The sequence below is a fragment of the Crocodylus porosus genome, unplaced genomic scaffold (genome assembly GCF_001723895.1).
Source record: "Crocodylus porosus isolate Cpor-Errol unplaced genomic scaffold, CroPor_comp1, whole genome shotgun sequence".
NCBI lineage: Eukaryota > Metazoa > Chordata > Crocodylia > Crocodylidae > Crocodylus > Crocodylus porosus.
In genome coordinates this window covers 644,046-665,977 of record NW_017728922.1, presented here as the reverse complement: position 1 = coordinate 665,977, position 21,932 = coordinate 644,046, and the positions used below count along the sequence as shown (strand labels likewise).

The 21,932-nt window shown below is 51.7% G+C and overlaps 1 protein-coding gene across 1 annotated transcript in view; it reads left to right on the top strand.

Annotated features, from left to right (window-relative positions):
• The first annotated feature begins 984 nt into the window (after positions 1 to 984).
• NOL4L (nucleolar protein 4 like) overlaps positions 985 to 21,932 on the top strand; it is a 47,691-nt gene continuing 26,743 nt past the window's right edge. Inside the window, exons 1-3 of the mRNA XM_019539488.1 lie at positions 985 to 1,152; positions 4,420 to 4,531; positions 10,386 to 10,495. Coding sequence (XP_019395033.1) covers positions 1,081 to 1,152; positions 4,420 to 4,531; positions 10,386 to 10,495 — 294 coding nt within the window. The 5' untranslated portion in view covers positions 985 to 1,080. The remainder of the gene's footprint in view (positions 1,153 to 4,419; positions 4,532 to 10,385; positions 10,496 to 21,932) is intronic.

The window sequence follows — 21,932 nt, the reverse complement described above, 5'->3', positions numbered from 1 at the left end:
GGTTGGATATTAGGAAAATTTTCCCATTAGGAGGGCGGTGATGCACTGGAACAGGCTCCCCAGAGAGGTGGTGCAGTCTACATCCTTGGAGGTTTTTAAGACCCAGATAGACAAAGCCCTGGCTGGGATGGTCTTCTTGGGGATGGTCCTGTTTGAGCGGGGGGTTGACTTCTGAGGTCCCTTCCAACCCTCATCTTCTACATTTGTATGACTCCCCCATCTCCTGTCAGCACTCCTGGCTCTGGTACCGCTCCAGGGAATGACACGAGCAGCTGCTGTGTACTGAAGGATGCCTCCTCTTCTCTTGGCCCACCTAACCAGTGTGCGTAGACACCACACTTGGCAGCCAGAGAAGAGGAGCAGTGCTCCCCACGCTTTGCACTGTCCCCTGGTCCGTCACGGCTGCCGTGTGGCGGAATGACATCCTCGTGTCCCTCGCACACCGAGGGGCAGGGCAGCGGTGGCGTGTAAGGGAGCGTGCTTCGGAAAGGTCAGCGCAGGGTAGAGGGCGATTCACCCTTGTTCCTTCGGGGACCCCATCCTGGCAGCACAGCTGAACCTTGCTCTGCTAATTGGTCTGAGTCCAGGGGTGGGGGGCTAGCAAACTCCCTGGCCTCCCGGAGAGGCTGGTGCTGAGTGCAAGGCCAAGGTGCTCCCTCCTATTCCCAGCCTAGTGAGATCACTCCAGATGATGACAACCGCATTTCTCAATTGGTTAAAATCCCGCTTTGGACTCTTCCCTTGCTTTTGTTCTTGGCCCAGTTTCCCTGGCAGCCAGAGAAGCGCAGCAGCAGCAGCAGCAGCCGCCACTGCCCTGGCTCTGAGAGGAGCCTCCCTGGAGCCCTGTTTAATTCATCCCCCTCAGCCTGCACGCCCGGGGTGGGAACACTGGGAACGCTGTGACTGCCCCCTCCCCAGCCACGCTAGCCCGAGGCCCAGCTCACCACCCCTGTCACCCCTCGCTGATACTAACTCAACTTGCCTGCACTGTTGTAGGGGGCAGATGGACTGTCGGAGCCCGAGGGCATCTCTCTGAAACGCGTTGCTGTGGTGGAAGATTTCTTTGACATCATATACTCAATGCATGTGGAGAACTCGTCGGAGCCAGGCAAAGCGCCCAAGCATGCCGGGCAGAAGAAAACCTACCGAGCGGTGAGGCTCCCTCCTCGTTCTCCCCAAACAGCCAGATGCATCGATGCAAAGGGGGAAGACCCCCTGGTGCGAGAGCCCGCACAAGTGGGGGTGGGATTTGGGGAGGGGAGAGGGGCTGCCAGTGCGAGGATGCAGAAAGCCGTGCGTGTGCGTGCACAGGGCGGGGAGTGTTGTAGGAGGGCACAGCTGCTGTGCTGCAGAGACAGGAAAAGAAAGTGGCAGCCGTGGTGTGGGTGCACGCTGGCTTGGGAGGGAATGGCCAGGCTGTGATACACAAAGGCAACCGCACACGACTGGCAAAGGAGCCTCCTCGCAGGCTTCAAGCCTTGCTGATGCGAGGGGATGTTCACCCCGTCCCCTGCTTGAAGCCACCTGCCTCCCTGCCTGCCGCGGCTGTACAGAAAGGCCTCATTTCTCCCAGACTCCCCAAGGCAGAGAGTCACGACTATGGGAGTCTGGGGGCCGGGGGGCCGGCATCCCCCTCGCAGCCCTGACTTGCCGCATGGGCTGCCCTGATTTCTATCTCGGGTCCCTCCGCTGCCAAGTGGAGGCCTGGCATGCACGAATCCCAGCACACGGGTGCAAAGAGCTTGCTCTCTCCCTGCTGAAGCCACCGTAGCTAAACCAGGAACAAATGGAGCCTGATGCCTGCATCACGGGGAAGTCAAATATTTCCCTGCAAATATTTTGCATCTTGTTTCTTGCCCACGAGGCGCTGAATTCCCCCCCTCCCCATCTCTGAGCAAGCTGCTGAGTATCAGACGCAGGCAGCAGCCTGCGTGTCCACTGCGTGTGCTGCTCAGGGTCCCTGCTTGCGAGGGCTGCCCGGGTCCCTGCCTGGCAGCGCGATGATGCCGAGCTCGGGAGGCCACGGCGGATGCTCATGCCCCCGCACCGATCGCAGGCCCTGCAGGCACTGCACGCTGCGTGAGCCCGGGCTCCCGGCAGGACCCGCGTGCTGCTGGAGCTCCTGCTGGGGAGCAAAACGCTGCGCAGACATCTCGTGTCCTCCCAATGGCTCACGGGACCAGGGGGCTGTGTGCACACAGCTCCTGCCCCTGCCATGCAGCACAGAGCCGGCAGGCCCACTGTGCACGCAGCCGTGCTCTGGCCGGCGGCGGGTGACCTCTCCGCAATTAAGGAGGGCAGCTTCACCAGCGTGGCCACAGTGCAGAAGGTTCTGCTCATTTCCACAGCAGGCTGCTCTGACCCTCCCTAATTCCTTCAATCCAGCTCTCCGGAGGACTAATCTGCGCGCAGCGCAGCCTCCGGGGAGCAGCCTGGGTCGGTCTGTTTTCCCAGGCCTGCTCGCAGCAGTCAGAGAGCTCCACGCTCCACCCCTGAGGCTCCCTCCTGAGCTGAGATCATCACATTAGCAGCGCATATCCCCTCCTGACCTGGCAGGACTCAAGCTGACTGTCCTCCCCGGTGCCCCATCACGCTGCCCTGGAATACATTTGCAGCCTGGCTGGGAAGGTGAAATACTGCAGATTACACGCGGCGCCTGATCCAGGGCCCCCGACACACAAAGGGGCTCTGTCTGGATGGGCAGCTCCAGAAGATGCACAGCGTCCCTCACCAGTCCTCTGCCTCTCCACCGTCTGTAATCAGAGTCACCGGAGAGTTTGCCCTTGTCCGTGACCTCCAGAGAGAAGCAATCAGAAAGGGAATTTGGATGGGAGATAACTCATCAAGGAAGCTGCCTGCTCTGCAGAGCATCAAGTCAGCTGAGAAATAACAACTGGATCACTAAAATTAGCCGGACATTTGCAGCAGACACCATGGTGCGGCTGGAGCGGGCGAGGGGCAGGAGAGCCGGCCGTACTCATGTCAGCCGGGCTCGGGCTGCCCTCTCGTAGGCTTCAGACCGACACCTTTGCCAGCAGCAGGCTCCATGTGCCTGACTTGCAGTCTTCCCGCCTCGTTGTCCAACCTGACAAACGTTTCACGGATGCCTGGAAGGGCCGAGCTGGGCGGTGGCTCGGTCACTGGAGGCGTGGAGCTAGATGGGGCGGTGTCTGCCCCAGAGGGCTCTGCGTCCCCAGTTTGGAGCCGCGGGACAAGCTGTGCAACTTTCTGCCCACTCGCTATTAGCATGCATGTAAAACCGAGGCTATGCTGCCACTTAGTGGAAGTGACTGTCTCTCTTCTCCATAACTTTTGCTTCCAGAAATCTGTTTTAATCCATTTCCAACCAAAACCCTTCCTCCTGCCCCCTTCTCAGCATGAGTTTGTTCTTCTTTCCTTTTCTGCCCCTTCTTTTGAATGAGACCCTCCCCGCTCAAAACCCCCCCAAAAAACTAAAATTGGTGGTTTTTTAAGTGTTTTTGATTTTTCCTAGCAAAACAAAACGGGAGGAGGACTTTCCCCAATCAGAACAGGGTCTGGGAGTCAGGGGTCTCTTCCTGGCTCTGCAACTCATTTGCTAGGATGAGCCTCCTGGACCGAACTGTGAGATGATGGGAACAAGCTGCCCAAGGGGGTGATGTTTGCCAGTCAAGACAGGATGCCTTCAGCCACACACTAGTTACTAGGCTCAGCACAGGGGTAGTTGGGGGAAGTGCTTTGGCCTGTCATGTCCAGGTTGCTAAAATAAGGAGATGGATGCTTAACTTCAAGGTCCCAGGTTGGAACAATTTGGCCTTGGTTTTTCTGTGCCTTCATCTATAAAACGGGGGACACATTTGGCTAATCGCATCAAGCTGCAAGAGACTCAGTAGATGAGTAGTTGTAAAAGTGCTTGCAGTTCCCCAGATAAAATGTGTTGCAGGCGTCCAAAATGTTGTGAACACTAACTGGTTTGCATTGCGGGAAAGACGGAGCTGCCCCTAACGAGATGAACGGATCCTTCAAGTCACTGATGTAATGGAACAATGACAAGGGGAAATTGGGCAGGAAATGGAGAGACTTCACTGTGCTTTCACAACTCACAGTTTAGTCTTTCCTAGCGAGAGGGGATGGTACTGGGTACTGACTACGAAGGATGCCCAGAGGTCTTAATCCCTTCATCAGGGGTTGCCATGGGCCTCATCCTTAGCACCTGCAGTACGGTGCTCAGCTCCACCCCTTGCAGAAAAGGGCCTGGTGCGCTCAGCGGGACGGGGCGCTGAGGGATTGGTGCGTTGTGCTCTGAATCAATACCGCTCTTCCTTTGCTGCACCAGGCGAGGTGGGCCAGGGCCGGTGATCCCTTCTGTCGCTTGCCCGGTGCTGTGTTTTAAGCCGTCTCCCTTCTCCAGGACACACAGACGTCTCATTGTTTTCCCAGATTGCAGAGACCTATGCTTTCCTTCCAAGAGAAGCTGTGACCAGGTTTCTGATGAGTTGCACAGAGTGCCAGAAGAGGATGCATTTCAACTCCAACGGACTGGAGCCCAAAGGTAAAGGCACATGATATCTGCTAGGATGGTTGCCTCAAAGCATTTCACCTTGCAGTGCTGTCCTTGACCAGGTATTCAGATACTGTCCAGTTAGCAGCGATACTGCTTTACTGCATAGCTTCTCTAACCCAATAATAATAATAGGGTAAAACTGGAAGAACTGAACCAATCTCCTGGTCTTCCCTGTTTAGGCTGTTTGATTTCGCAAACAATGAAAACAGACTACTCCATTTCCTTTAGCGTCTGGTTGGCTGCTTTCAATTTTTCTTGCACCAGACATCAAGTGGAAAAGTTTGGGGTGGAAAGGTTGCAGATATTTCTGTTGACTTTAGACTTTATAAAACCTTTCCACCTACAACACTCACATTTCTGAACAAGCATGACCTCAAATTTCCTCTTTAAACTATTATCATATTATGAAAGGCATTGAGTAAGTTTGACTAATGGAGGTTTCTGATAATGAAGTCATTCTCACTAATTAACGGAGGCCATGATCCTGTTTTGGGTAGCAGAGGGTGCCTAGCTAATCCTAGCTACGCTCTTATTTATGCATGCACCAAATTATCGCTGCCGCTGCGGGATTTAGTTCGTTACGCGTTCTTTGTAAACCGAACCTTTCTGCAGTTCTTGGAGTGTAAAGACAAAAGCAACGCTTAACCGTAGGCCAAATTTTCTGCTGGTATACATGGGAAAAACTCCGGCCAAGGCAATTCTTGTATTTGTTGTAACGAGCTGCACATTTATTTTCTGTTACCAAGCGCAGAATGGAAAACGCACTGGGAGGTTTCCCATAACAAAAGCACTAAAATAATAAGCACCGCACAGAGGATTAAACCATTTCTAGTAACTTAAGGCAAACTGACCCTTTGGTAGCTTTTGTCCAGCAGAGAAGGAGAATGAAAGGAGCCGAGTGCCAGGGTATTTCTGCTATTCAGTGCCAGCTCCCGAGTGCTAACGGCTGTAAGCAGACTTGTGGTCAACCCCAGAGTTTCCATTGAACAGGCATCCATGTGCCACTTGTCCACAGCTAGGTGCTGAAACACTGGGTCTGCTTCCTAGAAACCGGGCCGGAATAATCATGCGGGATGTTAATTAGCTGGGTATCATTAGAGCAGCCGCACCTTCCCCAGCTGCAGATGCAGGGCCCCTTCCTTCTCTCACTTAGGGCCATGGAAACATTGGGCTTTGGCATCAGCAAGAACAAAACTGCCCCTGGGCTGATTGCAGGGTATCTGGCACGAGCAATGTTATTCGTATGGTGGATAAAATTGTGAACCGATGCGGGGGGGGGGAGAGAAATAGGACCGGGGGGGACCGGTGGAGTTTGCATCTTGTGTCTCGACTCCAAACACAGCACTTAAATAATGTCTAGCACTCACGTCTCTCAGCTGAGATGGCCATGATCCTGTCCACAAACAGTATAATGGAAAGGGATATGACCACTTTTGAGACTGCTTTACCCTCCCCGGTCTCCCAAGACAGCAATGCTCCCTAGAGATACTGCAGTGGCCTAGGCTCAGGTACCAGACACAAAGCACAAGGTGCTGAGCATCCTCCCATCGCTGGACCCCTGCTATGAAAATCATGATCGGGAGAGGCAAGGGCGAGGCCATCTACCCTGATTCAAGTGCAGCAGAGACCTTTTCCATAAAGCTTTCCCCCAAGATCAGCACTCTCGGGAATACACCACGCAGACGCACATGGCCCGTCATGCACAGTCTTGCTCCTCGGCCAGGCCAGGAGGAAACAAACACCGTCTGTTTGGAGCGCTCTGATTTTGTGCGGGGCGCAGATAGGGGATGCTTTGAAGCCCATGAAAGATAGATGGATTAGATTAGATTAAACTGACTTTTATCAGGGACCTTGACTAATTTCACTAATATTAGGTATATAGGAATTTATCTGGGGGGCTGTAGAAGGATTACATGTAGGCGCACACATAAAATGCAACTCCCACTGAGGTAAAAAAAAAAAAATCTGAACCATTCCTCCCAGTCCCCACCTCCCCCATTCATTAAGAAAATCTCACCTCACTGCAATCCCAACCAGAAAAAAGCCCTAATTAAATGTGTCCTATGTGGTGAACCCTGCAGGGCACCATATGATGAATGAAAACAAACTGTCTTGCTTGTGAGAAACTTGAAATAACCACCTTGTGATTTACATTGGTGTAAATCAGGAGTAAGGGCATTGGAGGAGTTGTCCAGGTGTGGAATTGGGAACAGAACTATTTTGTCTGGGATGCCTTGACCTGTTATCCATATAATACAATACATGAATATGTAGGCGTGTAGGTATGTATGTCTGTATAGAGATATATATATACACACATACCGGCTTATATGCACTGGACTATATTGGTTACACACGCGCACTCTTCCACTGTGCGGTGTGACACGGTTATTTCACTCTCAATAGAAATGCCATGATAATATTTAATGACGACAGATTAACCCCCTTCAGCAGCCTCCTATTGCTGTGCAGTAGCTGGGACTATTCCTGTAGAGTCCCAATAGACTGCTCAAAAGCAGGTTTTCCGACCACCTTTTATTGCGAGAGACTTTGGCTTGGAAAACAGCATCTACGCTTCTCGGGTCAGGTTCGTCTCTCGGCTGCCCTGCAGTAAATTCAGAATAAGTTCAGCCGAGTGAATAGCACGACGGCAGGTTTACACCAGGGTGCTACAGGCAGGGTTCATTTGCTCCCGTGGCTCCTTCCCCATTTGATGAGCTCATCCTCTATGCGTGGAGCTTCATTAATTACCACGGCACCAAACCGCCATCTGAGAGGCGGACGCCTGACTCGAGCTAGGGGCAAGCTGCATGGGAGGCCGTGCCTGCCACCCGGCTCCGCAACGGCAGAATAGCAAGGATCTTGCCCCTCTGCCCAGTGCAGACTCGCTCTCCCCCTTCCTCAGCTCCGGGAGCAGCGGTGTTGTGGGGAGACCACTCCCCGTCCCTTCCACTCCCCGCTACCAGATCAGCGAGGTTCGGCTCTCTGCCTAGCGGCGCGGGTCCTCGGAGGGCCAAGGTTTGCGACAAGCAGCTCCCTCCCGTCCTCTCCATCAGCAGGAGGGCCAGCGCAGCCCCGTGCACGCACATCGCTTAGGGAAGCCCCAGAAACCGGCTCTGAGGAGGGGCTGCTGATTCATCCTCCCTGCTCCTGACAGCCTAGAAGCACTCCACTCTCAGTCCTTATTAATGAAGGACCTTATTAAGCTATCTGAATAGATAAAGTCGCAGAGGCTCGGCTAGGTTTTTATTCCAGAAAAATGAGGGCAGGAAGTGTCATAATGAAGAAACACTGTCATCTTTACACAGTGACTTTGGATGAGGTAGACACTGATTATTGTTTTAATGGAGAGACGGTAGAAAGCCAAGGAAAGCAAGGGCCTGGGAACCGGCACCCTGCGTCGCAAGGCCTCGCAGTGGTGTGGTCCTAGATGGTGGGGAAGGAAAAGACCCTTTGCCGCCTGCTTCATCTCCCTTTCTCTGCAGGGTGGTCCCTTGACATCCATTTTTAGTGACTCGTCCAAACTAATTGTGAGCGTCTGGGATGGGGCTTGTACCGCATCCCTGGGGAGGCTCCACCGGGCTAACAGCTCTTGCTGTCAGGCTGCTCCTCCGCACAGTCACCCGCAGTCCCCCCCTTCCCTCTTTTCACCTATTGCTCTCTTGGCCCCATGGTTGTATAGCTCAGCGCCTGCAAGGAGTCCGTGTCCTCTGGCCATTGTGCACCGCAGCCTCTTCTGCGTCTCTGGGGAGGAGAATCGGGGAGGAGCACGAGCAGATGCAGTTTCAAACCCGCTAAGCGCTGCTCTCTGCGGAACTGAGGCAGGGGCTGCTTTCGGCGAAGGGCTTCAGGGGGAAACCTCTCCTCTTCACAGCTCCTGCAGAACCACCCTCCCGCGTGGGGAAGCCAGGGGAGAGGCGGACATGGCCTGAGTATAGCAACAGTCTCGGCGCTCCGTGCACGAGTCCCCTTTTACTAGTGCTGGACACAGCGATTGCAGCGACTCGGGGACTGCGAGTGGGCCCACCCAGACACGATGCTTAGCTCTTCCCTGATATGGTGGAAAGCTGCTCTAGGAGGGCCTGGGGATGGCTACAGCCATAGGAGGCTGTGCTAGACCCAGATTTGCCGCTGGATGCCCTTGCACTTCTCTTTAAGGGAATTCCTGCCCTTGCTTTGTTAGAGGCAGCCTGCCTTAAACATGCTGCTACCATTACCCCCACAAGTAGATTATTGCAATGCTTTGTTGGCTCCCTTTTCTATCCCCGCTGTGGCCAGGACCAGGCTGCGGGGGGCACATGGTGCATTCTAACTACAGCCTAGACTATCCGGCAGCATATAACTCTTTCCCCAGCCTGTCCCCGTTGGCCTCTGCACCATAATGGGATTGAGTTTAATGCTTCGCTTCTGAGTTTACAAGACTTCTAATGGCTTTGCACCTTCATATTTGACTGAGCTAATCACTCTGTAGAGCTCTGACCATCCCCTTCAGTCCACAGATGCAGGATTACTGCAGATGCCCAGGCATGAATGAGAAGAGCCTGGAGAACAAGCATGCAGTGACTGAGGCTTTTGTTGCAAAGAGCTCCCGGACAGCTTGTGCCCATTGCAGCGCGTGCGCTTGGGTCAAAGCCTTTCCGAGTCAGGCGTGCCAGGTCCGGTCTCCTTTCACGAGTGCTGAGCCCCCGCAGCTCCCGCAGGCTTCCTTTGCACTTGCAGGTGCTCAGCGCTTCTGAGAATTAGGGCGATATGTTTTGGCTGGATGGTTTGGTTAGGATGCCCGTAAAACACCTTATGAGAAGCGCCCTGTCACACCAACTTTCTGGTGGGGCTTTTGGGCACGGACAGCCTCGGGGAGCCGATGATCCCAGACCACGCAAGTCACACAGTTAAGGCCCAGAGAGGCATCGAAAATCTTCCCTTCTTGAGTCCACCTTCAGTTCCCAGGACTACTACTCACTGGTGGGCTAACCCGACCCCTACCCCAGCACTTCCCTTTCATAATACACGAGGGGAGGGAGGAGATTCGTGCCTTACATTCATTTACCACCTTGCAAATCCCTGCGCTCAGGGCAGGGCAGCTGCACGCCCGCTGGCCAGCACACCCTGCCAGTGCACTGCAACGCTCCTCGTGACTAAACACGTTATGTGTGACTATGAAATCAATGCTAGAATAAATCATGCCAGCTGCCTCCATTCCTGCTATGGAAAACTGCCGAGCTGCCTGGCCAAGTAGAGCAGGGAGAGAAAGGGCTAGAAAATAAGGGCTAGAGGTAAGGTGCAGAAAACCATTAAGATTTGTTTTTTGCTTAGCTGGGGCTCTTCTCATCTGGCTGGAGATATCTGCTTCAGCAGTCACTAAAGCCCAGTGGGGCTGTCCCACAAGTTGGACATACTTACCGAAAAACCTTACTATGGACCCCAGGGTGAAGGAGCCCCTCTCAAAAGGGGTGAGACAGTCCCTAGGCTGCCACCGTCTAGCAGTCGCCTTTGCACAGAGGTGATGGTTTAAATATCTCTGGTGAGAGTAGATGGCTTCTTCTTTGCTACGTCCTAGCTGAGTAACAAAACGCTATACATCACAGTGCCCATTTCCACAGGGGAGCGTGACGGTCCCTTTGCAGGGAAAGGGCCAGATGCCTGCTCTGTCATCGCATTGCAGGGGGGAGGCAGTTCTGTATTGTCCACAGGGCACTTAGCACACCGGATCCCAGCGCTGACTGGGGACTCCGGATGCTCCTGCCGGACAGGTGTTTAACGCAGGACGATAATGCACGGACAGAGCTGCACGCCAGCAACGTCCCCCATCTAAGTGGAATATCTTGCCTGTTCTTTACTTCAGAAAGCGAGCCACCCTCCTCTTTGGTCTCGGGAATCATCGACTACAACATGCCGCTCACCTCCACGTACTTGAAGCAGATGAAGCTGCGGGTCATGAATTCACAAGAGCAGGTGAGTTGCCCTCCTGTCCCTCAACAGCAGTAGTGGTTGGGCAGAGCTGCAAGGCAAGGGGGAGGAGGGTGGTTGATGCCTGGCATCTCCGGGTAGCGATGGCCAGATTTTCAAAGGACGCTTTCCTACACGTCTAGACACGGGCAGGGCAGGATCTGCGCAAGTGTGGTGCACGTTGCCGTGTGCAGGACGGGAGGAGGCAGCATTTTACATTTGGAAATGCATGTGGGACTTCTGCAGAAGGGACTCAGAGGAGAATAGGAGTGTATCCACTGCCATTATTGTTTGTGAGTGTCTGCATGTGCTTTAGGCAGATGGTCGTTTTAAGTGTAATTATTGCGAAGATGTACACGGTGGAGAGGGATGCATTGCTCTGCAGTCTTGCAAACTGCCTGAGGGCTTTAGCAAGTGGGGAGTCAACCCCAGGCTTTGCTTCTCTTGCTCAGGTGTTCTTTGCTCGTGAGCTGTTTGGCCTCTTGCTGGAGGTCAGCTCCAGTTGCTTCCTTCTTGAATCAGGCTGGGAGAAGGCTTAGCTGTTTGGTGACAATATCGTGCCTCTGGATTTTGATCCGGGAATGGAGAGGAAAGATTCCCACATGATTATACCCAGGCCACAGAATTTCCCAAGGTTTCTGCAGCTGTAGGATTTGCTACGGAAACCTCAGTGCACCATGGAAACGGACTATAAAAAGAAAAATACACTTTACTTGCTCCCCACAAAGCTGCAACGCGGCACTTTAGAAACCCGGTGTCAGTCCAGCAAACACCGAGAGCTGAGACGGATTGCCGTACCCTATTCCAGCCTCCTTGCTCGTGCACGATGCCTTTCCACCCCCCTCATATATGATGCCCTTTCCACCCCCTGCTCATACATGATGCCCCTTCTACCCCCTGCTCATACATGATGCCCGGCAGCAGGAGCAGGTGCACACATGCTTTAGGGGGTAGGAGGCATCATGAACTGTTGGTTTGAGTTGTGACCTTGCTCCACATGGACAGCTGTTATCTGATGATGGACTAAGCGATGCTGGTTGGAGAATGCTGTGCAGAAGGGTAAAGGGCCAAACCTTGCTTTTCGTGCAGGGAAAGAAGAGACAGATGAGGAACCTTTTTGTTGCTTTTAGTAAATGACCTTTCCCTAGGAGGCTGCATGATGTCTTAATGGCTGGACATTTGCATCATTTTTCCCTTTTGCCTGTTCTGGACACTGAGCAGCATTTAAAAGCTTGTCTCCAGAGCAGATCTAGATTGGGGAGTGCAACGGGGGGAGCTCCCTGTCTTCCTCAACCTAGAATCCATTTTCTCAGATATCAGGAGAAAATCAGATTGTAAAATGGATCCATTCATTCCAGGGGAGCAGATGGCTGGAGGGACTGGTAACGCAACAGTGCTGGGAACTGCTTCATAACCATCCTTGGTCAAGAGGAACAAGCCCTCGCTGGCTGTTTGTCGGCTTATCCGTAGCGGGTTTGGTGGGTCTCAGTCCAAATTGTGAGCAGGCAGATGTTTGCCTCAAAGAGACGGCCACCGTAATTGGCACCAGCTGGCGTTTGCTCCAGCGAGGCTGGGGACTGAGGGAGCCAGGAGGACTGAGCAGTTTTTGTGCCGTCCCTGCTCTGTGGGCAAAGAGAAGCTTTTGTTCTCTTCAGCAGAAACAAATCCGGTTTGGGGAGGAGAAAGGAGGCCAGCAGGAACAAGTTGGCTGCTGCTGGGTGAGATCAATACATTGACCTTTCCCTGTGCCACCAGCTCAGGTGGAGAAGGTGCTGAGAGACACTTGCTAAAGGGCAAGAAAATAAATTAGTGTGCTGAAACCAAGGAAGGCTCTTGGATGCCATCTTCCATTGCCCTGACTCCAGGGCTCAGGCTTGTCGTCAGGGTAGCATGGTGCTGTAAGGAAGCCATTAAAAGGATTGTTTTGGTAGACAGAAAAAGCCCCCGACTCACATTGGAGGGAGGTTAGTATGAACAGCCTTGAAGGTATAGGCAGGTAGAAAAGAGTCTGACAAAGTTACTAGGTCGTAGTTAGGAAAATCCAAGTTGCAACCCCCGACAAAAAAACACAACTAAAAACCAACAGCAGCAGAACAGGTGTAAGAAAGAGAGCATTGCATCGCCTCCTGGGCACTTCTGTATCAGCTTTTATCTGAAGAGCCTCCCGCACTACACAAACAAACATTAATGCCTACATGCATTATGATGGTGGTGTATTACCCCTCTTCTCTTGATGGGCCAAGGGACGCCTGGAGAAGCCGAGGGCCTGATTTCCAGAACTGCTGAGTGCCTCTGCCTCCATTCGCAGGGCACGCTGCCCTTCGCTATTGCCAGTCTGATCCTAAGTGGAAGACACTTGGATAGTCCAGCACTGGGCAGCATTACAAACCCCCACGACAGACAGACTGGGAGCTGATGTCTGCAGGGGCTGTCGATGCTCGGCCAAGATCACTTACGAAGTCAGTGAGAGCCCAGGATCTTGACTCCCGGTCCCCTGCTAAGAAAGCTACTCTAAGTGATTCCTTAACCAGTAGAAACACAGGTCCGCTTGATTGAACCAGGGTCCCTACCAGCAAGGAGTCCTCAGCAGGCCCATTTGCAATCATGGAAAATGTACAGGAGCCTTTTTAAAGGAGACACCAGGTCAGATTCTGTCCTCGTTTGCACTTATGCAATCCCTCTGAAGCCAGGCCAGGTATTAGTCCAGTGTAAATAAGATGTGCTATACTTGGAAATGTGCTACAGCCTACCCTTCTGAATGTTTGGGGCTAAGATGACCTGGATGTTACTCTGCTTTAGCTGCAATGCATCTGGCCCGGCTGGATCAAGAGCAGGTATTAAAGGAAGCAAAGAGGAAGCCAGGTGTCGATGCAATGCAGCATCCCCTTTTGCCTGACCTCATTCTGGTGGCACAGAGACGGAGAAGAGAGTGGGGTTGGGGGGTGCTTGGACCTTATGAAGCAGACACTGCATCTTGGTTTTCCATAAAGTTGCATATTATTTATCGGAAGCTGCATATTGTTTCATCTTTTCTGGACATGGGATCAGGCAGACGACGATAGAAGAGGATCATTTTGCTCAGGAGGAACAGAATGGAAAAAGAGTCAGAGGAGTAACTGGTTAAAATGGATTCACCTCCCTGGGTCACTCTTGCCTAGGATTGAACCAAATATTTGTATTGGATGCTTTGGTATACATAGCCAATCCACACCATTTTTTGGTGTTTGCAGGTTGTGATCCTACAGCTGCCCTTTTCTACCTGATGCTAGGCTGGCTAATTTAAGACATTTCTGTGACTTAAAACTTCACATTTCATGTCTACGAGAAGTCACGGTGAGTCACGTGCACGTAGCAGACTCACTCTTTCCTCCAAAAGGATGCTCTTTATTTCACTGGCTCTAAAGGCATTTCTTTCAACAACTTGGAGGGTTTGATCAGGCTGTACAGATTCAGGGCCCAATGTTTCGCAGTGCTGAGCATCTGCAACTCCAGATTTTGCTCCTGTGTGTTTCGTGTACACAGAGAAAGTTGCACGGGGCGCGCGGCTATTCTGAGACTCTGTGCTGGGTGAAGCATATGATGTTATTCTTTGTCTATAGATGGTCTACAGCACAGTCCCCACAACACAGCTCTTTCTAAACAGATGGGCTCTAGCATGCAGGGTGCTGTGTGTCCCCAACATTTATCACACAACAATTGCAAGGCATTGAGCCCTTGCAAGATCGGGCACTCAGTGTTTTCCCGGCTCAGAGGAAGGGGTCACACTTTACTGAGTTCACTTTGGTCCCTCTTGGATCTTTTGCTCCTGGGGGTGGAAAAAAACCTGATCTCACACTGATGGCCTTGGTCACACTCTTGCCGCTCAGTCTGCAAGTTGGCTGTTTCTTTTTCCTTTTGCTTCACCAAATTCACATCAACTTGGAAAGCAGATACAGTGATGGCTGTCCCAAGCTGCTCCATAGCTGAGTTATGTATCATCAGCTCTACCTTCACCAGTGCGTGTCGCCTGGGTTAAAGCTGCTCTCTCCACGATGCTATATTTTATCCCCCCCACAGTTTATCGGGTATATCATCCTGTAAACTCTTCCTCTTTTTGCTGACTTTTCTTGGATATGCGGGTGTGCGGCTCCCTAAGCCTTTCCAAGCTGCAGCAATCGAGGGAAGGCATTATTTGGTGTCAGGAGAATTTGTCTTTCAGTCCGTTGCTGATACTCGAGCACGGTTCTTGTGAGCACAACAGCAACGATCAGAGCCGCTTGTCCAGATTCCTGCGGGAAGGAAACTTTACAGAGTCCCAAAGGCAATAGGCTGGGGAAGGGCCAGGGTGCCATCCCACGGAAGCACGAAGGAACTTTCTGTCTTACTCAAGGCATCCAGGTCCCAAGGAGTTGTGGCTGTACCCGAGACTGCCAGCATGTCCTGTCCTTGGCGAAGGAAAACTAAATGCAAGCAGAAGGCTGTTCCAGTTCCTATTATAACGCTTTGCATTCTCTGAATCCAAACCTATTCAGTGCAGGTGCTGATAAGAGAAGAGCCCCCCCAAAAGCGACTAAAAGACTGGAACCCCAGTGAAAGAAAGACCCAGTGAGCTCAATCTGTTCGTCTTAGCAAAGAGGAGGTGAAGAGGTGGCTTGACCACAGTCGGAGAGCCTCCATGGGGAGCAGAAATCTGATCTGAGATCTCCGGCCCCATAGACGGAGGAGTAACCAGCTCCAAAGGCCGGAAGCTGAAGCTAGCCCATTTCAAACAGGAAATACGGCAGAAACTTTTAACAATGAGGTTAATCAACCACTGTTTTCCCTGAACGGATCTGCTCTACATGAAACAGGAATTAAGTTTAGGAAGCCCTACGGCCTGTTTTACCTAGAGGATGAGACCATGGCGGCTCCTCTGGCCTTCTAATCCTTCAGTCTGTGGAGGAACAGGTCACCTTAACACCACATCGTATTGGTGGAGTAGCTATCGAGGGATGTATCCGCAACTGGCCAGACGTGCTCAGGTCTTGGTAGCCCCTTGCAGAAACACACCTCCGCTGTCCCACGGCTGAGCTTTGTCTCCACGTTACAGCCTGCCCCACATTACAGCTCTCCCTCGCTGAAACGCCGGCCGTCTCTGCAGGGATCCTCCAACCAGTCTCTTGTTAATGGTCTTTTGGAGGAGCCAGGAACCAACAGAGCTGCAAACCGTTTCCGAAACTTTGTTGGCTAGTCGGAATCAGTCGGATGCTTTACGGGAATTTCCACTTGGGCTGATCCGGTGACTAGGCCAAGAGTCCTGGACAACACAGATGGGCGATGGCCTCAGGAGACAGCTTCATGGTAGCTTCAGCTTCAAGGGGCCGGTGACCAGAAGACAAACTTGCTGATGGGCACGTGGGAAGTACCCGTGGGAAACCCTTCCAGCTGCCCCGAGTTTCGGGGTCTGGCCTTCCAGCTAGGACCCAGGAGACCCTTCTCAGCTCTCCCCACTATCTACCCCAAAGCTGCCTAGAAGAGACCTGGAAATGTGACCTGTCCAGCACCTTGCCCTGCCCTTGCAGTTGTGTGCAATAAATAATAATAAAGGTGGCCTCCAATCCCCGCACCAAGCGTCTCCCTCTCCCATTTTTCGCCTTTTTCTATCATACCCTAGAGCTATCAGGTTAGCTCTGTTTTCTGGAGGGTTTTGGCAGGATTTGGAGAAGATGGAACGAGAAACAAATGCAGGCGGAGGGTGCCGCTCTCCCCCATTTCCCGACTGAGGCAGAGGGGGTGTGAAGCTGTAGCTCCGAAGACTGCAAAAGCCCTCCAAGAAAGAAGAGGAACCCAGACAGGTTTCTAATACAGAAACAAGCTGACGCTCCAGCCACGCTTTGAGCCTGCCTTTATACATCACAAAAGCAAGTTTAAAAATAATGATTCCTTGCTTTCTAGTTGAGTTTTAAAGCGAGGTCACCTTATTGCCATGCAATTTACTAACATTTGGTGGGACTAATAGAAATAAATTAAATAACTGACTTGTATTCTCTTTGGTTTCTGCCAAGAACAATTAATTGTGTCCAGCAACATCGAGAAGAACTTATTTCACTCGGGGTAACAGATCTACGTAACTAATAAATGAATGTATGCCAAGACAGCCTTTTAACTTCATTATCTAGGAAAAATTGTGTGTGCGGTGTCTATAATTTACTAGTGCTGCTAGAGTCACCAGTGTAAGAACAGCCGCATGTCCAAAAGGAAGTGCACACAGCCTGGACGAATTAGAGAGATGCTTTATCTCTGCTTAGGGACGCAGAAGACAGGAAGGTCAGGATCTTCTACCTGGTCCTTCATAAGCGAAGAGAAGAGGCCTCTGCAGAGTGCACGATGCTTGCAGGCAGCACCTCGCCAACTCGTCAGAGGACAGCGGGTCCAATTCAGTTCTCACCCAGAGAAAACCCGCAGTGCCTCCTTGAAAGCAAACACACCTCCTTGGCATAACTGACAGCAAAATTACAACCTGTGCCACGTCGTCTGCAACATGCAGAGATCCTTGTCTCACAGCGGCCGGTCCGTGCAGGTGTGAGAGGAGACTCGAGGCCCTGACAGTCTGCACAGTGTGCAGAAGTCGCTTGAATTTCTGGATACCCACAGGGGCATTCAGATGTCTTCTGAAACCTTGACCCCCTTCAACTCAAGAGCAGCAAGGAAATATTCTGGGTTTGTCCCAGGTGCCCCTTCCACCTTGTCTCCCATGGATGGATGGGAGCAGTTTTAAAACGATTAGCTAGTCCAGCTTTCCAGGCAGGCTTTCGCACCTGGTTTTATTCCAGCTCAGTCCTGGACGCATTTTTCCCATGCTCATACTATGTCATTTGACGCAACGTCCACTGAGGCCTCCTGCATTGCACCACAGTGGAAGACTCTCGAGTCCTTAGAAAGAGCAGGACTCTGCGGTGAGATGCCAGACGGCCGCCCTCCGATCTGGAGATGCTGCTGTCACCTTGGCAGACCCAATCCCGTCTGGGTCTCGGGCTCTAAACGATGCTGAGCCTTTCCAAAGTTTGCTTCAGTGACTGATGACAAGAGGTCGCGTAATCAGCAAATGGCAGGAGCTGCTGCCGGATCTGAAATAGCACGAGCGTGCTACTGGTTGCTAAGGCTTTGCTATGCTAACGGGCACTATTTTAAGCAATGGAGAGGGGCCTCGGCCTGCATTCCTTACACACCCCAAGCTCCCGGGGACTACGCTGCATGTCAGGGCTGGGCGAGGAGCGTGGCGTGACTGGTGACACCAGAACACATTTTCACGAGACCCCAAGGCGTGATCCTGGAAGGGGATGAGCACTTTCCAATCCCGCGGCAGTCAGCGAGAGCTGAGGACGCCCCTCCAATGGGGTGGGAAGGATCCCTGTGACCAGCGAGGTTTGCATGCAGCATTAAGTCCATCCTGGGAGAGGCTCTTGGGCCAGCTGATGCACTAAGGCGAACAGAGACGGAGCAAAGCAGGCGGCAGAGGCAGGGCTTGGGAAAGGAGGGCACCAGCTGTTAAACTGCCCACCCCAGGCGCAGAGCAGACGCTAGGAGCAGGGGAAGAGTCTAGCTGGCAAAAACCCTACAGCAGGTTTCTAACATCTTGGGCAGCCCTGGCAGCGCTGCCAGGCCAGGATCACCCCTCCACTGCCTGCTAGGGTCCATCTGCAAGGCCTGTGGTTCAAAGCCGACTTCCCTCGCCAGTGAGGGTCGTCTAGGTGGCCCCAGCTCTTTGGGCAGCTCCCCAAAGCAACTCAGGCTTCCAGCACTGGCAGCTGCAGCTGAGGATTAAGGGTGTGCGGGCTTAACTGGCGAGGGACCTGGAGCTGGGACAACAAAGGGAGTTATATTTGGCAAAGCTGGCCAGGGAGACAGGCCCAGCATCTGCCTACGCTCTGCATGGCTCCTCCCCGGACCTTTATTCCCTCGCTGTGACAAGCAGGGCATGGTCTCCGTCATTTAATAGATAGATGTATGCCAGAGGAGCACAGCCCCCTTTGCTTTGTAGACTAGACGCAGGTAGATAGCACTTCCAGGAATAAGAGAGAGGTTGCACTGCAGAGAGGGGTGTCGGGGGGCTGGTAAACACTGTGAAAGAGCAGAAAGGGAGTGTTAAATTGCTGTGTCAACAGGCAGTGGAATCAGGAAAAGGTGCGTGCCACCGCAGATTAGCTCTTCTAGCTCCACCAGGGACTGGCTCACAGGTGTGCCCTTTCACTGAAATAATAAAAGCGGTGAATTAAAATGAGGCCAGGATGTCAGGGCAGCGGTGTGCGTCGGCATTCCTGCTCTGGAGCAGAAGTAGCTGAAGCAGGCTCCGTTCAAGTCCGGAAGTGGCTACAGGCAGACTGGCACTGAAAGGACTGAACTGGCTTTAGAAAAACCTGTTTACATGAGATTAGTGGGAATGCGTGTGTAGATGTGCTCCACATATCACCTTGAAATCTTCACCTTTGTAAACATGTGGCAGTGCATGGTATTTAGTGATAAAATACTTCTCAATTTAAGAATGGCATTAATTTATTGTATAGTTACCCCCCCTCCCCCCCAATTTTTCTGAATTATTTTGTGTAAACCACACGAGGTAAGTTCATTGTCACGGTTTTGATTGCCAGCCGGGCCTTGGTATTTTTGGCAAAGCTTTGATAGTGCAATGCTCAGGCTTGTATTTTTGCAATTTTAAATGCATTTCGGCTAGAAACATAAGGTGCAAAGAACCAGTGCTTTTGAAGAGTTGGCTTCTGTTGGTGAGACGTGTCTGGCTGTGTTTGCAGAATATAATTTCTTCAATTTTCTCTCTGGTTTGTTCTCGTCTCCTATTTTGGGGTCTGAAAGTCATTGTGCATTGTCTGATTCTGTAAATGCATTTCTTCTCCTCATACTCTCAGAGCTTAAGTTTAATCTGCAAAGCGGGATACGTCTGGGCGTTTTGTACCACTTCTGATCTGGAACTGTACACACCCTGGCCAGACAGTCACATGCCTCGCTCTACCTCACATAACTTTGTGGATCTGGGTAAATTATACTGGGGCAGGAAGAGATAGACTTCTGGCCATCCTGGGGCATCTCACATGGTAGGCAGCTATTACTGCACATTAGCAAATGCGTAGCATGAAATGGATGTGGATAGACGGAAGTTAGATCAGTATAATCAGCATTTTAGTGCTGGTTCTTTCCTGGGCAATACTCCATCAGAAAAGGCCACGTTATGCGGGCTTAGGGCTTTATCTGGCCGTTGCTTCGGGTTTTTTGGTTTTTTTTAACACACCTTTGCAACACAAGTTACACCAACATAAACTTCCATCTGTCCAGGCCCAAACACTGAGCCGTGCGTGCACTCTCCAGTCAGCCCGTTCAGTTTACCCGCACCTGTCATCTGTAACCGTCTGAGCGTTTTATAGGGATCTCCAGTTTGGGCGACCTATACCGGAGGTCTTACTCAATCAGTAGTTAAACATGATTAGAGTTTCTAAAAATTACAGCTGATAACTTTCAAACACAAAAGGTTTTACACCCAACATGAGGTAACTCTATTTCAGACCTCATTATGACGGATAAGATGAATTAATCATTAGGCTGGAAGTTGGTGGTTGGCTGGGGACCAGTGATCATGACCTGATTACATTTGATATGTGCAAACAGAAGACAATTCCAACCAGTAATATATAGACTTAGTGCTTCAAAAAAAGTTTAATTTCCCAATGCTGAGAAAAAATATGAGAGAAATTGACTGGGAAGAAAAATTTAGACAGAAAAAACATGAATGAGAATAGAGAGTTCCTGAAGAAAAATGTATTGGATTCTGACATCAAGGAAGATGACAGTTTTGGCTGAAAGCCTGTCCAGCCTCAATGCCAGAGTAAAGGCAGCAATTAAAAATAAAGAAGTCACACACAGAGGGGAATGGAAAAAAGGGGAACTACACAGTGATCAGTGCAAGTCAGGAACAATAATGTGTAGAATATTGAAAAGGGAAGCTAAAGACACCAGGGGAAAAAAAATCATGATCGCGCAGGCTAAAAACAGTTGAAGGGATGTTCTAGAAACAAGAGAAATCCCAACCGTGGCAAAGACCCTGGCCGAGATGGAGATATGGTTGTAAAGGTCTAAATAGGAATGCAGGAAAGGCGGAGAAATATCTCTGTACTGTGTTTGCAAGGTGGCAGGATGATGAGCTTGCAGCACAGAAAGATGGGAAAGCACGTGCCGGTCTGTGAATAAGCAGAGAGGATTGCTTCATCAACTGTGCCCCTTCAGACACAGCGGGTGCGCCTACATGAGACGCTTACTGCGCATTAGCCTAATAACACCGCACGGTAGCATGGCGGTTAAAAGCCGTGCTAAAAGCCCACTGCGCGGTGTTATTAGGCTAATGCGCAGTGAGTGTCACTCCAGCACTACTGCGCAGTAACTCTAGACACTACACGTGTAGTTAGTACTTTATTAAGCAAGCACTAAATTAAATGCACGGTATCGAGGGTGCACTAATGAATGCCCAGCGTGTTTTAGTACAGGCACAAAGGCAAAGCTATGCATCGAGGAACAAGGGGAGCAGGCCGCACCTAGACCGAGGCAGCGTGCTGCAAAGGGTTGCGGGGCCATAATGCACAAGCAGCTCAACCTGAGCTCCTGATATGATGCTGCAGTAAAGAGGGCAATCCGCAGACATACAAGCAGGAACGGGGAGGAGCAGGAGAAGAGGAGAGAGGTGATTTAAGTCTCATCTGGGTCTAATCTCCCTTCTGACTTCCGGCATCTTCAGATGGTTTGTCTGAATGAGTGCGACTAAGTTTGTTAGTGGAATTAGCCCCAACGATGAGGACAGTGACACCTGGAAAACGTCTCAGAGCTTTGCCCGCGTGTTGTGTAGCACTTTCCAAATATTTCCCCCCAAGTCCACTGGTCGTGACAGCAGCTTTGTGACCTAGCAGGGTTTGCGCAGCAGCCTTGTCCAGGTATGCACCAAACAACTTCATGCCAAACCTTGAGCTACATAGGCCCGATCCTGCCTCCAAAGCTCCCGCGCACGCCCTGATCCTTTGTGGTTACTGGTGGTCCCCTGGGTACCCTGTAAGAGTAGCGGTGCTCACCCCGGTGTTTTGGGAAGTGCCGCCCACCTCTCCACTCCTGCGCAGCTTTTCACTGAACACAATAGTCTTGCTATCCCGTCCCAAAGCGCTGGGATGTCAAGAGTATTCTTCCTCTCAGCTCTGGTGCTCCCCCTCAGGTCTGCCTGGCATGGGAAGCGCTTTCTGAGCGCAAGCTCCTTCTCGTTGCTGCCATTGTAGAAGCAGGGACCAGAGCTCGGCTTTTTGCCTCTGGCCTCTGACCGTGCGCACGTGTCTGCGGGCCCACGGAAGCAGGCTCGAGCCCAGTACAGATACACAGACCGTGCACTTGAGCTACGGTACGTGCACGTACACGACGAGCGTGCGGCTGGGTGGGTGCGCTC